Raw genomic sequence first — 14,897 nt, 5'->3', positions numbered from 1 at the left:
CATTTCACAGCCTGTTAGCTTTTGTATACCTTTTTATACATGTGTATCTTCTAGTATCCTGTTTCTCCCACACCCTTCTTGGAGTACCTAACAAAACAGAGAATAATACTGTTTTTGTCATAGACCTACAGTAATGTGTTTTGACCTTTCTTTCCTCTGTGAAGCATTTCAGTAGGATCTGTTGGTTTTATATTTGCTTTGTCATTTACAATCGTTTATAAATAACTGTATTAAAAAGTATTTCTGATGTTAAGTAGTGCCTAGTATCTTTATTAAAGATATTGGAAACTTAATTTCTCTAACATATACATTTATGAAGAACTCTAAAAATCAATAAAAAGAAGACAACAACCCAATATGGGCAAGCAATATAAGTAAATATTTCACAGAAAAGGAAAGTAAAAACAGTTTGCTATAACAGCCAATCACTTGAGCTTCCAATTTCCTTATTCATAGAAACTTTAGACACATGTTTATCTTCCTCAAAGGTATTTTATAACCTGAATATTACCATTTGAACAATGAAAACTGATAAAGCTCTGTACCCAGTGAACATTTGTCAACTTATTTTATGAAGAGAGTTTGATTTTGCTTTAGGCTTTTCAGTTTGTTTGCTTGTTTAACCTGTGACTTTCATATGAGAGTTCTCCCTTTGTGAGACTCAAGTACATCTGTGTCCTCAAGAGTGCCATTCCAACATCTGCTTCAGGAAGTGAGAGGAAGAAGGTACCATCCTGGCGTCTCCTCATCTTCAGTAGCTGGCTGTTTCCTTTTGGAACCTCTCTAGTTGGTTGCTACCTGTTGGTCCCTAAACTCAGCTTTGGGAGACAAAAAAGGCAAAGTGTCACAATTCTTTCCAAAATCCATCTGCACTCTGGTTCTTCACTCTTCAAAAATTACTAGCTTGGAGTTCTTTGAACACATCAGGCCATTGACAGCACAGGGCCTTTCCCAACCTTTTCTCTTTGCTTTTCCTCTTTTTCACTCTTCTTTTCCTCACTATCACCTAAATTTAGAATTCAGCTCAAGTATCACCTTCATAAAGAAGCAGCCAATCTGTTGTTCATGCCTAGACCCTAGGACCACCTCTGTTATAGCAGTCATGTCATCACTGCCATCTAGACAGAGTGTTGGACTTCCAGAACTGGGTCACCCAAGGCACAGAAAAGAGAAGTAGCTTTCCCAAGGTTCCACAGGTGGGTGGTGGCAAAGCAGGAATTTGAATCCAGACAATGTAGCTTCATGCTGCCCTGCCTCTATTCTTACAGTGTGCTTATCTTGAGTCATGGTTGGGTGCTGGGCTGGACCTATGAATATCCATATACAGGAACAGGATTGTGGAAATGGGCAGTGTACTAGGATGATCCTATTTAGAACCTGGATTTAAAACAATAAATAAAACAGCTACAAAGGACATTTTGAGGTACTGGGGAAATTTGAATATGGACTCTGTATTAGATGATTGTAGCAATATTAAATTTTAAATATTGTAAACAATATTAAATGTCTTAGGTGTGATTAAAGAAATTATGGTTATGTAAGGGAATGTCCTTATTTCTTAGGAGACAGACACTAAAGTAGGGTGGAGGTGTCATGATATGTGCAACTTTAAATGTTTCAGGGAAAGAAGCATAAAAAGAATGATAGAGCAAATATGGCAAAATGTTAATAATTGATAAATCTAGGTAAAATGTAAAAGAGTGTTTATTGTTGTATCAGTGTATCTGTTGTTTGTGTTAGTAAACCACCCCCAAGCTTAAAAGAAAAGAACAGCGATAATTCTGATTATTACGGTGATGATAATGATGATAGAAAAGGAGAAGGGAAACTGAAAGAGGAGAAATAAAATCAGCTCCCAATTTATACAAAGGAAATTATTTTTAATTTATTTTAATTCTTTTTTTTTTTTTTTTTTTTTTTTTTTTTTTTTTGTGGTACGCGGGCCTCTCACTGTTGTGGCCTCTCCCGTTGCGGAGCACAGGCTCCGGATGCGCAGGCTCAGCAGCCATGGCTCACGGGCCCAGCCGCTCCGCGGCATATGGGATCCTCCCAGACCGGGGCACGAACCCGTATCCCCTGCATCGGCAGGCGGACTCTCAACCACTGCGCCACCAGGGAGGCCCTATTTTAATTCTTATATTGAAAAAACTATGATATACCATTTCTAGAAATCATTTGTCATATCAACTTCAAAATCATTGAACACACAGATTATAGATGTTCTCGTACTTAAAATGAAACTAGACAACTTCCTTTTCAGTCCATCAGCAAATATTTTCTAAGCGTCTGCTCTGTGCCTGGCTTATTTTGAGACATAGCCAGCTCATTTCTTCCAGCTCTAATGTTCTGTGGTTCTGTGATGCTAAGTGTCTAAATACAATAGCTACTGTAGCTCAAGGCCAAGTCACACTGGTTGCTGTCAGCTTGGCACTTCCTAAGCATCAACTCGGTACCTTAGCTCCTGGGTTTGAATGTGAAGATTAGTGAGGCCCTGAAGGCACAGACACAATGAAGCATCCCAAACACTATGGCCAGCAGGAGAAATGAAGGAGCTGTATAATCTTTCATACATTTTCATGGCTATCATTTCTCTTGAAATGGCTTTCAAATCCTTTATTTTGCATGGATAGTTCCAGAATCTTGATCCTAACAGCTGCATTTTACTTGGCACCTACTATGGGCCAGGCATTGTAAATAGGCACTTTACCTACTTTATCCACAATTGTTACAGCACCCATCTAACCCCCACAGTCACACAGCTGGTGAGTGGCAAAACCGGGTTTAGCACAGAGCTTTCTGTTATTTTAATGCTTGGAGACTTTCCTTTAACTGTTAACCAAAACCTAGATCACAAAGAGGGAGTCTGAGGAGAGTATAGCTGGGCTGCTTGCCTTTGTCGTCAGCCAGACTTACACCTCTCTGCCAAATTAGGAAGGACAAATAAAATGTAGGGTTTTTTAATGCCCCAATCTTATTGCTTCTCATATGATACTGCAATTAACTCTTTGCTTTCTCCATACACCACCCCCTCCCCACCCCCAACTCTTAGAGAGCAAGGGAACTTTGTTTTATTCATCTTTGTATTCTCAATGCCTAACACATAGGCACTCTGTAAATGTTATTGAACTAAATTATTAATGGGCCAAAGGGAAAAATGGTTATAGTAATGGAAAACAAAACATTTTCCTATGCTTCTTCTATGTACTAGATGCGCTTTCTTCACAAAAGCAGTTTTCTGATATGCTGAACCCAGTTCTCACTGTTTTGGACTATGTTTAGTTGAGCTCAATAAAGTAATCAGAAATCTGAGTCTGGGGTTCATTTAGGTGTGCCTATAATTTAATCAGAGATTTATGAAGCCCAAATTTAGTAGCATTTGCGTATTATTGAGCCTTTATATTTTGCTTATTTTTACTGTCATAATAGCAGAAGAAAAATTTTTGTTGAAAGCTTACTGTGTTTGAGAGAAAAGATTATTTTAAGATTATTCAGTTTCTCTTTTGAAAGCTACTGTGGGAGTACCCCTAACCTGAAGATCCTTTTCTGATACTCTTTGTATCATCTGCTTTCTCACAGTTTAGAGCTTAAAGTGAGAATTTTTTTTTAAGTGTGTTTTCCTGGCATCTCATGTTTAACAGTGTCAGGGGTTTGTGTCCCTAGAACGAAAACTGTTTCTCCAGAGCCTTTTTTCTCTCAGCTTCTAGTGAAAAGGGGGGTGAGGCGAGCCAGTCGCTTACCACAAAGCAATGCCACCACAAAGGAAAGATTAAGGGTTTAGAGAGAGGTCAATGTGGGTTTTTCTCTAACTAAACACTTTCCTAAAGTTTCCTTGTGGAAAAATAATGAAGTCATCTCAGAGTTTTTAAAGAATTTTTATTTCTTTTTCACCGTCTGCATTCGCTTGTCTTCTCAGCATGGATGTTTAATCTTCCTAGGCTTTGTGAATTGGCCCAAATGAATAAGTGGTGAGCTGTCTCTCTAGGAGCTAGAGGCTTATTCTAAGGGCCTAATCACTGAGTAAACACATCTTTGCCCTCCCTCTCACAACTGCGATATAATAGTCGAGATTCTAGCACAGTAACCTGGATATTGCAGGGACCAATGCTTTGAAATGCAGAATGGTTGATCCTCCAAAACAGTGCCTGATCTTCGCCTACCTCTTTCTTCTTTTTTAAATTAAATATTGCCAAAGAGATGCTGTTTTATTGCTTGATATTGTGCATTAGTGCCCTGGATTTCCAAGTTTAGTTTCAGTCAACACTGTCAGCTGCACGTATAGGGAACTCTCCATGTTGGGTTTCCTAGTAGCCTCTTCAGCATATGTGTGTTTGGTTTGGAAGAGCATTTAAATTAAATCAGTGAGATAGCAATGTAAATCGCTAATCTCTTTCCCAAAGTCTAAATATTCCATTGCAGTGTTCTTGAGAGAAATAGGCATTTTAAAGATTTAGCCATTGCTATTCTTTGGTTAGAAATATGCTGATTCAAAAGTGGACAGCTCTCTTGTTCCCAGTGTCTCATTAAAGGTAGTTGCTGAGTTACGATCAAGCAGAATTAAAGGTTGATATCCGCCTGTCTATTGGGCCAGAGAGCTTCTAAGAAGAGGAGCTCTGAATTTGTTAGTGCTGCCAGGTTCACGTTCCTTTCCCTAAAGCAGCAGATTTCTAGATTTGTTTACTAAGAGTGATTTGGCATTGCTGCTACCATTTGGTGTCTTTTTTGCCAGAGTGCTATGGTTGATAATCAGCATTCATGTTTCTTTCCTCAAACATGCTGAGACCTGTGCTAACTTAGGGATACAAAGAAGACTGAAAGAGACCTGGTTCTCACCCTTGAGAAACTTTGTCTAGAGGGGAAACTGGTAAACAATTGTAATACTAAAATAGAAGAGACAGAGGCCCAGTAATGGAAGCTCTTAACGCTGCCTGAAGGAATCAGGGAAGGCTTCCCAGAGGCATTTGCTTTGAGCCTTAATGGATGAGTAGGAGTTTTCTAGATAAGTATCTCTCCAACAATGTATCTGATTACAAACTTCCTAGATACCAGCTACTGGTATCTGCATATATCAACATAGATGAAAAAACCCTAAATCTTTCTTGTTTAGCATTTAATCACCACTGCTTCCTGCTGGGCCTGACACGAAGAATATTTTAACCAATACTTGTTGAATGAATGAATGAATGAATGGACACATGGAAGCATTTTGTCCTTATTCCCATTACATGCTGTCTCTGAGGCCCTGGAAGCACTGATATATGAGCATCTCGTGCCTTAATATTCTACAAGCTCCCCAAGTCTTGACTATAGTGCAGTTAGGTTCCCTGCTACAGTATCCAAAGAAAGAACACTAGGCTTGGAGTCAGTCAATCTGGGTTCCAATCCCAGATGTACCACTTACTTACTAGTTGTAGAATTTAGGATAAGTCAGGTTTCTAAAGCTCAATTTCCGCATAGGCTAATGAAGTTAAGAATACTATTTTACAGGTTTATTCTGGGGATTAAAGTACCTCTGGCTACCCTCATCTAGTACAAAATTTCTCTTTGAAGAAAATATTTTAATTATTATTATTAGGATTAGGATTATTAGGATTATTATTTGGATTATTTATCAGGATAATTCCAAGCATCAGACTTTCATCAACACGAGCCCTTTTTCTGTAAATGTCCTTCTTTTGTTTAGAATCCCACACAGCAGGTTTCTTCTTCATCACATTCTTACAACTTCCTTGAAATTTTCCTTCACCAGAATTTCACAGATTAGATGTGTATATTGTCCTTACCATAAAATTTTATCTTTCCATGTCCTGGTAACTGACTGTTCTTTAACTCAGCTCTTCTACAAGGTAGCACCAAAAAGTTAAGGACAGTTTAGGTTCTTTAATCATCATTGTTGTGATTAAAGCTGACATTTGCAAATTATGTTGCTCAATTTCAGTTTTTAGTTTCAGTTATTTTATTGATTATCCAACTATTACAGAGGATACTTTTAAGAGAGCAAATGTCATTTCTTGAAAGCAAGTTTTATCAGGCAAAAGGGAAAGAATAATTTTCCATATGAAAAACTTCACTGGACATTTTCTGAAATATAAACTAGAAAGAATTCATGTGAAGTGAACATTTTTCTATCATCCTTTCAAATGGCAATTAGATGTCACATGCTCTTAAGTAAGGACTTTGACATGGGAACACATTAAGGGCTTTGAAATTACCTGTGGAACTAAAACAAGTTTATTTCAGACCATTTTCTTTCGAGTAGAAGAGACTATTTAGTGCTCAGATTAAAAACAAAAAATATGTAAGAGAGATTTTGGCATCCAATCTTAATCAGTATTTTTTTCTCTGTATAGTTGAATAGTTCAGAATTAATTTTCCCTTTACATATAAAGTATGTGTTAAATACAAAGAATGGTAATTCCATTTTATTTAAAGAAAATGCCATTCTGTTACAATTTGTGCTTGAGATAGGCTTGCACATGTTAACAGGAATCTGCGACAGCAGTCTGTAAAACAATACAATCATCCTAGGCTTTTTAGAGTGTAAGGAAGCAAAATGTATTCACATTAGTAGATGCTTTAGGAGCTCCAGGTGTCAGGTACTCTTTTAGGGAATAGCATTTAATTTTTACTGTTGTTTATATTGACTGACTGTGCCTTTCCAAAATTCAAGAAATATTACATTAGTGCATATTTTAATTCATCAGTCTTTTCCCCTCTTTTCAGAGAAAGCTTCTTGCTGTCTACCTCCACCACGATGAAAGTGTATTAACCAACGTGTTCTGCTCACAAATGCTTTGTGCTGAATCTATCGTCTCTTATCTGAGTCAAAATTTTATAACCTGGGCTTGGGACCTGACAAAGGACGCCAATAGAGCAAGGTAATACTGTTGTTCACAAGTTATAAGTTGGGCTTTTTTATTGTCAAAAGTCATCATTGTATTTGGTTTCTTATCATCATAAACATTTTCATCCTCAGCATTAAATTTTCTATTATTACATTTAATTAGATAAAAGCTATTTGTTGTAGTTAACATGCAGTTATTTTCAATTGTGAAAAAATACCTTAACTAATAAAAGATTTCTTAAATTCAAGAATAACCTGAAAACCAAAACCAAAATACATTGTTCTTGTCTTTTTGCAATAATAATAATATAGTACCTTCCTATGTACTGTATGTTCTTATGTTCTAATATGTTGTTGAATATTAAAATCTGTTTCTAATAATATTCAGAAAAGACAAGGAAAATCTAATATATAATCCTACTAGTAAGTTTAGTTTTTAATAATTCCAGTGATGAAGGCAGGACATTCTGGACCAGTCCATTGGAGTTGGTAATAGCTTAACTCTAGCATATGCTAATTGATGTAATCGCTTTATTGCACACATTCTTTTGCACACAGCCAGCATTACGTCCATATTCTCAATGGGAAAAAAAAAAAAAGTCCCTTCCTAGCTGTCAGGATAAATTTACTTAGTTTGTTAATCATAATATTTGTAAGTGATGAATAATTATTCATATTTTGCCTATTTGAGTTTGCCATCTGAAATATATTTCATCGTGTTTAATTACACATGTGGCCATAACATCCTGTGATGCTACTTTGGGTGTGTTAACACAATCATCATCACAGACTGCTGGTTTATGAACAGGGCGATTAAATTCATTCATTTCAAGGCAATCCTATTGTAGTTACCTAATTTAAATGACTGTAGAACAATTAGAAATCATCTGATTTGTCTTTTTATTATTTTATGGTTCACTGAATTTTTGCTCATCATTCAGACTTTGTTTTATGTAATCTGAATCTGAAAAAAAAGATGATTCTTCTCTTAAATGTGAAGCAAAAAGAATGTTGAAGCAATTTCTTCATCTAATACTTCATTTCTTTAAGTAAATGGTTAGGAAATTTCATAGGATGACTTCGTTCTGCCTTGGAAATATGCCTTCCCTGCCTTCCCTGTTATACATAAATAAAGAACCTTTAGCACCTGTATTTGTTTAAATTAAATCAGGTTATTATTCACACTCAGTTAAAGGTGATGAAAAGCAGTGCCAAAAACAGATAAAAATGCAGCATCGAAGGGCTTTCATGAGGCAAAATACATAGACTGGAGACTTGGCTAAATCTTTTGCCATTCACTGGCAGTAAGGAATCTCCTCCTTTCCTTTTATCCACAACTTGATGGAGAAGGAAACACTATTTCTAAACCATCTGTAGTGGCTAAGTTCAGCGGGCTACCTGCTGTTATTTTGTTCTATCCTCCATTTAATTCCTTAGTTCCTTTTATTTTACAATGACAAAAAATTGCAGTGTAGTTTCTTTTGAAAAGTAGTGTTTGAGGGGTTTTTTTTTATGACTGGCAATCAACAGCCATGTAATTGCTTTGTTATGTTTTACTAAAGAAGTCTGTTAAGTAGCACAACTTTGATACACTAGTAATAAGAGTTTGCAGGTTACAGAGACACCTGTGGTGACCAAAGCGACAGAAGCTGCTTATTAGAAAGAACCAGTACAGCTGTGTCCTATTAACTCCTTATGACACTTTTTTAAAACACAAAATAAAGGCCTTGTTTAAGGCTTTAGAGCTATTTCCCAGTGAATTGCAAGACCAACTGTGAAGTATGATAGGATATTTCAATCTACATTTTAAAAAATGTGACATCCCATTATTAGGTTACTGTTATGAAAACAAAAAGAAATGATATTAAAAACTAAATAGAAACATCTAGGAATTTAATAAACATTTATAGCAACAAAAAACAGGGCAGTGGGGAGAAAGAGAACATAATTTCTGGGATTTAAGATACTTGACGTCCTTATTCAAAGTCAAGTTCTATTCATATTACAAGTTAAAAACTATTGATATTTAAAGTTAAGGTATTACATTTCTCTCTATAAAGTAATAAATAAAATTATGTAGCTACTGTTCATGTACATCTCCTCGTTATTACAGTTAAGGCCTATGGTAAAATTCACATTTTACAAACACAAGATGAAAATTCACTGGAATGGCATATTCCTAAGAGAGAGTAAAAGTCGATTACCTTTTGATATACGAAGTTATAAGTTAGGCTGATTTCTTGCCCCCCAAAAAGAGTTTAGCTTTAGCCGCAATTTTCTCACCATCTACCATAGATTAATCTAAATACAATTATTTGAGTTTCCATCTCTATGATGTTTCTTGGATCTTTATCACATTTATTCAAAAGTGTTTGTCATGAAAATTGATTGCATCATCCATTTGATGTGATTAACAATGAGTAACAAAACCTAAAACTTTCCCTCTCTCGGTTCAGTAGAAGTCTTCTGTACTAATGTTTATTGGTCAGTGGTCTATATAACAAAAGTTTTTGTGCCATCATTTGCTATTACCAGGTAGTTAAAATGGGACAAATTAATATGTGGAAATACAGAAGAGATGTCTAGACATCACAAGTAAGATTGTTGCTGTGCGTTTCCTTTCAACTGTGATCTCTTTATGACAAATGTTAAAGTTTAGAAATAGATTCCTGGTGTATTTCTTGTCTGGTCCCATATCTAGTTATCCTAGTTCAGGCTAATCCTATAAGTTTCAAGAGTCCTAAGCCTATAAGCTATTTAGCCTGGATGCTTCCTTAGTGGTTTTCTGAGACTATACTCTGGTATGATAGCTGGAGACATTGATGCCCAAGACAGGAAGGGACTTGCCAAGCAAATTTATTTTTGCTTAAGAAATACTTGGATTAAGCCTCCAGAAACATTAGTCCTCCATAATTTACTGTGAATCTCTCCTGTTTCTAGAAGACAAGTGAAAGATATTGAACTAAGTGAATGCTTTGGTAAAGTTACTAGAATATGAATGTGAATTGCTGTTATAAGTCAAATTTCCTGATTTTGCTAACAAACCAGAATACCTGATTTCGCTAACAAACTAGAATAAAAAAGAACTATAGAATGTCACTGGTATACACCCCTGTAGTGTTGATGATTTGGATTTCCCACTTTCAAAATGAGTCTAGTAAGTTTCTAAGTTGAATACTTAAGTTAACCAACCTATATCTGTATAATGGATTAGAATAACTTCTAGATTGATCTTGGAACATTCCAAATGTGAACTGAGAGATCACACTTTAGCAGTAGTGATTACTTGCCTGTTTTCTCCCTCACTAAATCGTGATCTTCTGGAAGGACTTATTTTGTCTCATTAAACAAGGAACTTTACAAAATTCTCAGAGAAAGAAACAATAAAAATTTGGCAAATGAATGTATTCTTCTAATTCCACTTAAGAATGTTGCTTATAATTTCAGTATTGTATATCTAAATAAGATTTCTTTCTTGGAAAACTCTCTATAGTCTTACTGGCTGCCATGTGTAGTTGCATTTCAGAGCCATTCTTTCTTAAAGCAGTAGGCAGAAAGCCCTTGTTAGTCTTGAGAGGTGCTGGAGGGTATAATTTCCCAAATATCCAGTTGAACAATGGTCCTGATAGAAACAGTAGGATATGCTGGTAAAGAAAAAGCTAAAAACAGATAGATAATGGTAAACAAAGAGATCTTGCATATCACTTCTAGAAGTGGCTAAAATATTTTAAGAAAGGTATATATTCCTCCATGTTTATTCATTGAATAAACATTTACTGAATGTTTAATATGAACCAGGATTGGTGCTATGCACTGAGGATGAAAAGTTGAAAAAGACACAGTGCTAATGCTTAAAACACTCATGGTCTAGTAAGCAAGACAGACATAAGAGCTAATATGTAACATGAAATATGTACAAGGTGCTTTGGGAGTATAGATGAACTTCATACTGAGTCACTCTACCTGAGTGAGCCAGGGAAGGACTTGAAAGAGATGACACAAGAAGGTGATAATAGAATTTCACTCTTTCTATTCAGAGATTTTTAATATTAGCCACATTCCTAGTTTGTTGGGTTGCAGGTATTTGCTATTCTTATAAAAGGATATTGGTATTTTAAACCTCATAATTAGCTATCAGAATTGTGGAAGAGAGAAAAAAATAGAGAAAAAATGTAATCCTGTGTGGTCTGAACCAAACTGAGGATTTAAGGCCAACCAACCAGGATGGACAGATTCCAAAAAGTTGTTTTGTTAATGATTCATCCTGGTACTGGCATATGCTTATAGGCAGACAGTGGAGCAGAAGAGTATTTTTAGCTCAATGTAGTGAATGAATGCTTGGTCTATGAAAGAATAATTTCTTAAAATTCAGAACACGTATCACTTCTAGGAAGCCTTGCATCTTCCTATTCTTCCCTTGCCTCAGTCTGGGTAAAAATGCACATTCTATATGCTCCCATGGTATCACTCACTGTACTAACTTGTATTGATAGCACTCATTATACTGAATGTTTATTGTCTATCTCCCTGCTAGGTTGTCAGCTCCCCAAGGGAGCTATGTCTATAATCTCAATGCATTAAAGTGCCTTTTAAAAAATAAGTGTTATATTGGTAAATAACCCAATAATCTCTCATAGGCTTATTGAAACATAATGGATAAGAGAGACCAGCTTGGGTAGTAGAAAAAGCATTGGAAATGCTACCATATCCCTCTAATTGTGCGATCCCCCCCCCCACAGGCATTAATAGGAATAATAAAGCAAAAGCCTTCAAAAGCCTTCTCCTTGCAGAATGAACTAAAAATGTCCAGACTGGGTACCTCGTCTTCTGCTGACACTATAGCACCCCAGGCTATTGTGGCCTATGCTCATGTGCCCCAGGCACCCACCATCTGGAAAGAGGATTGAATTCCAACCAAGATGAGTTTGTCCATTGGTCCCAAAGTTTCTTCCCCAGACTCACCAAGTCTCTATGATATCTCTAAAGTAATTGGCCTCTCAAATGGGGCCATTTGGGATGGTACTCTGAGCCTTCTGCACTGGTGATGACATGGATTAAAGTAAATATGCCCATAGGATATATAGGAATACTGGACTGGCTTCATGATGAGCTGTGCCAAGAAGGTAGGCAAAGGTCCATTTGGGCACCATCAGAATTAAATATAGAGAGAACTATATAAAACACTAGCACAATAAGTATTGATTTGCTTACCTCTATTAGAGCTGTTTGGGACTGGGTAATGGGAACATTGGCACATGAGTGCCCTTGGTGCTGAACTGCAGGTTCTTGACTGAAGTTGCTTCATGAAGGAAAGCCATATAACATATGTGGCACAATAAACCACCAATATTAACCAGTAATAAGTGGGTTAATGGGTATCTCTTGTTCTGAACAGGCCCACATGGCAAATGTCTTACTTAGTACATCCAATATAGGTATTGTTTTAGATTATCTAATTCTAGAAAATTTAAACATTGAGTTTAACTAGGATAGTGCCAACTGGGTAATTAGCCGGCTACGAGTGCTGAAAAATGAGTTGCTTATATGTAAGTTCCTGAGTTGAAAGTGTGTGGCACATCAGTGTACATGCTACACAGTGTTAAATCAGGCATTGCACACTATTTCTAAGCAGTGTTCCCTAGGAATTGCTGACAGTGCCTGAGTTACACAGCTTGCATGTAACATACATAGCTTTGTATTAAATTTTGCATACACAGTTAGTACCGATGTTCACAGATAGAATTCTATTACCTATCAGTATTAGCTTTTGAATTTAATGCACTTGGGTGCAGTATATCAGGTCACTGTAGACTTCTGCTTCTATGCTGACAGGTACTTGTTAGCCTTAATAATCAAGTGATAGTTTTCCACATTACTTAATCTTTGGCAAGAGTTAATTGGCTTAAATCTCTTATTATCAGTAGGTTGTCTTTGCCTGCACTTTCCATCATAGTGGCTTACCCTTAATTCCAAACTACTCACTGGTTCATGCCTGGCTGAAGCTAGCTGACCATGTTACTCTAGCCCTACACTTCCATTTGATCCAGCAAATATAGCCCAGGTGTGGGGTCTGCATGGGAGACACAAGGAGTGTTAATATCCAGCTGCTACCCTAGGAGAGATATGGATTCTGCAAAAGTAGCTGATAAAACAGATGGACATGTTGTGGTCAGAGTACTAAGACTTCCAGAGAGCCTTCATGCCAGATTTCCATATAATTTTGCCCAAACTTCTTTATTTCCTTTGTGACACGTTTTCCTTCCCATACTTGTAAAGGAAGTGTATTGCCATCCTAAACATCCCAGGTCAAGGCTTAATTAATGCTTTAAAATAAAGGTTCTAAAACACTAGGAGAGTTTGTCATTTTCTCCCTGGTTTGTTTTGTGAAGAGGGAGGAGAGAAGGTGAGGAGGAACCCCTCCTGTTCCATGATTACATCCTACCCACTCATTTTCTCCTTTTCTCCTCTGCTTTTGATTTTTAGTGGCGGTCTTAACAGAATGTCAAGATCAATTTGCAGCATGGTTTAACTCAAGGTTTGCGTTCTGCCAGCAGCAATTGTCCCTGCAAACAATGCCGTGTGTTCTTGTAACTTCAGAAGCTTTTAGAAGGATCATGGCAAGGGCAGCATCTAATGACTTTATTAGTGTAGGGTTTCAAAATGGGCTCAGTAATTGTTCATATCTCTTTGTCAGCAAGTCATAATTACTGCTCAGCATTGTCCAAGGGTGCACTTGTGAATAGTTTCCTAATAGTACTGAAAGGAAGGAAAAGCGGGAAAGGATAAAAGGTGATGGCCTCTTACAATTGAGAAGAAGCCAGTCTGTATATAGATGATGGCTAAACTGTTTATAATACATTCTTTACTCTTTTTAAAATAGACAATTATCCTTTTAAAAGTGTTCTTTGAGATAACTTTAAATTACCAGTTTACAAGCTTTTTTAACTCTGATTTGGATACTTCCCACACTATTACCTAATACTACAATCATAACTGCCTGGTGGTGCATGCATTGTATCTGAATCAAGCATTTGTGTTAAAAAAGTTTATTTCCTTGACATTAATCAAATTAATGCTATTTGGGAAATATATATTTAACTCAGATACAGTTGTTTGTTTTCACAGTCTACATGAAAACTGTTGTTAGGAAAGAACAATACAAGGTGATACTGTTGACAAGATAGTCCAAAAGAACATTTAAGTTTTTATCAAATCCGATTTTCCTCATGCACTAGACTTTTCTTGTTACTCTCTTGGCGTTCTTCTTGGTCTTTCTCCTGAACACTCTGTGCTTTGAGTATTCTAGGGATCTTGATTTTGAGAGTGATAGAATTGAAAGAATCGTTGCCTTTTCAAGATATATAAAGTTCGAGCTTCACACCAAGACTTCTCCCCTTTGTGCTGTGTTGCCAAACCCTTACCTGTTCTGTGACTCCCTGCAGTGTACTCATGTATAGTTATGTGCAAATATTCACTTCCAGTAGCTAGTTATTCTCGTATTTTAGGGTATACAGATTCAAATGAATATGACTGCCAGAGGTACTCGATCCAGTTTATATATATAGATTACAAAACATGAGTTATCTAATGAAACAAATTCTAAAAATAAGACATTTCCAAAATAAAATATTTTTTAAAGTAATATACCCCATCATGTCTTTTGCTTTTCTTCTTATCTGAAATTGATAAGATCTAAAGAGATTTATTTGTTTTCTTAATTGCTTTGTCAGTGTTGATAATTTTTATATTCATGGTTGTTTCTGAAGAATTTTTACTAATCATGTCACCTATGCCATTTAAATTGGTAGCACATTTCTCTCTTTCATAAATACTGGTAGTAAAACACTGAGAAAAACTGTAAAAGAAACATGTTAGTTCAGTCATGTAAAACCACCTATGGAAACTGGTTCCTCCGACATTTTTCCAGTATTTGCCTGTCAGTCTACATAGATGCGCAAAAAGGTTTTAGTACCCAATAATCTTAATGATCGAATCTGCCAAATATACCACCAAAAATTGAAAGAGGAAATAACTGTTAGTCTGGATTGGAGAGTGA

The 14,897-nt window shown here is 36.3% G+C and overlaps 1 protein-coding gene across 2 annotated transcripts in view; it reads left to right on the top strand.

Moving 5' to 3' along the window:
* Positions 1–14,897, top strand: part of FAF1 (Fas associated factor 1) — a gene marked incomplete at its 5' end in the record, with an annotated part of 488,979 nt that overhangs the window by 361,097 nt on the left and 112,985 nt on the right. For both annotated transcript variants that reach the window (XM_079696859.1, XM_079696858.1), the window contains one exon: positions 6,721–6,875. In XM_079696859.1, the coding sequence (XP_079552985.1) occupies positions 6,721–6,875 (155 nt within the window). The remainder of the gene's footprint in view (positions 1–6,720; positions 6,876–14,897) is intronic.

This window comes from Hyperoodon ampullatus (genome assembly GCF_949752795.1).
Source record: "Hyperoodon ampullatus genome assembly, chromosome: 2".
In the NCBI taxonomy this organism is placed as follows: domain Eukaryota; kingdom Metazoa; phylum Chordata; class Mammalia; order Artiodactyla; family Ziphiidae; genus Hyperoodon; species Hyperoodon ampullatus.
The sequence above is the reverse complement of the archived record's forward strand: the minus strand, read 5'-3'. Positions and strand labels throughout refer to the sequence as shown.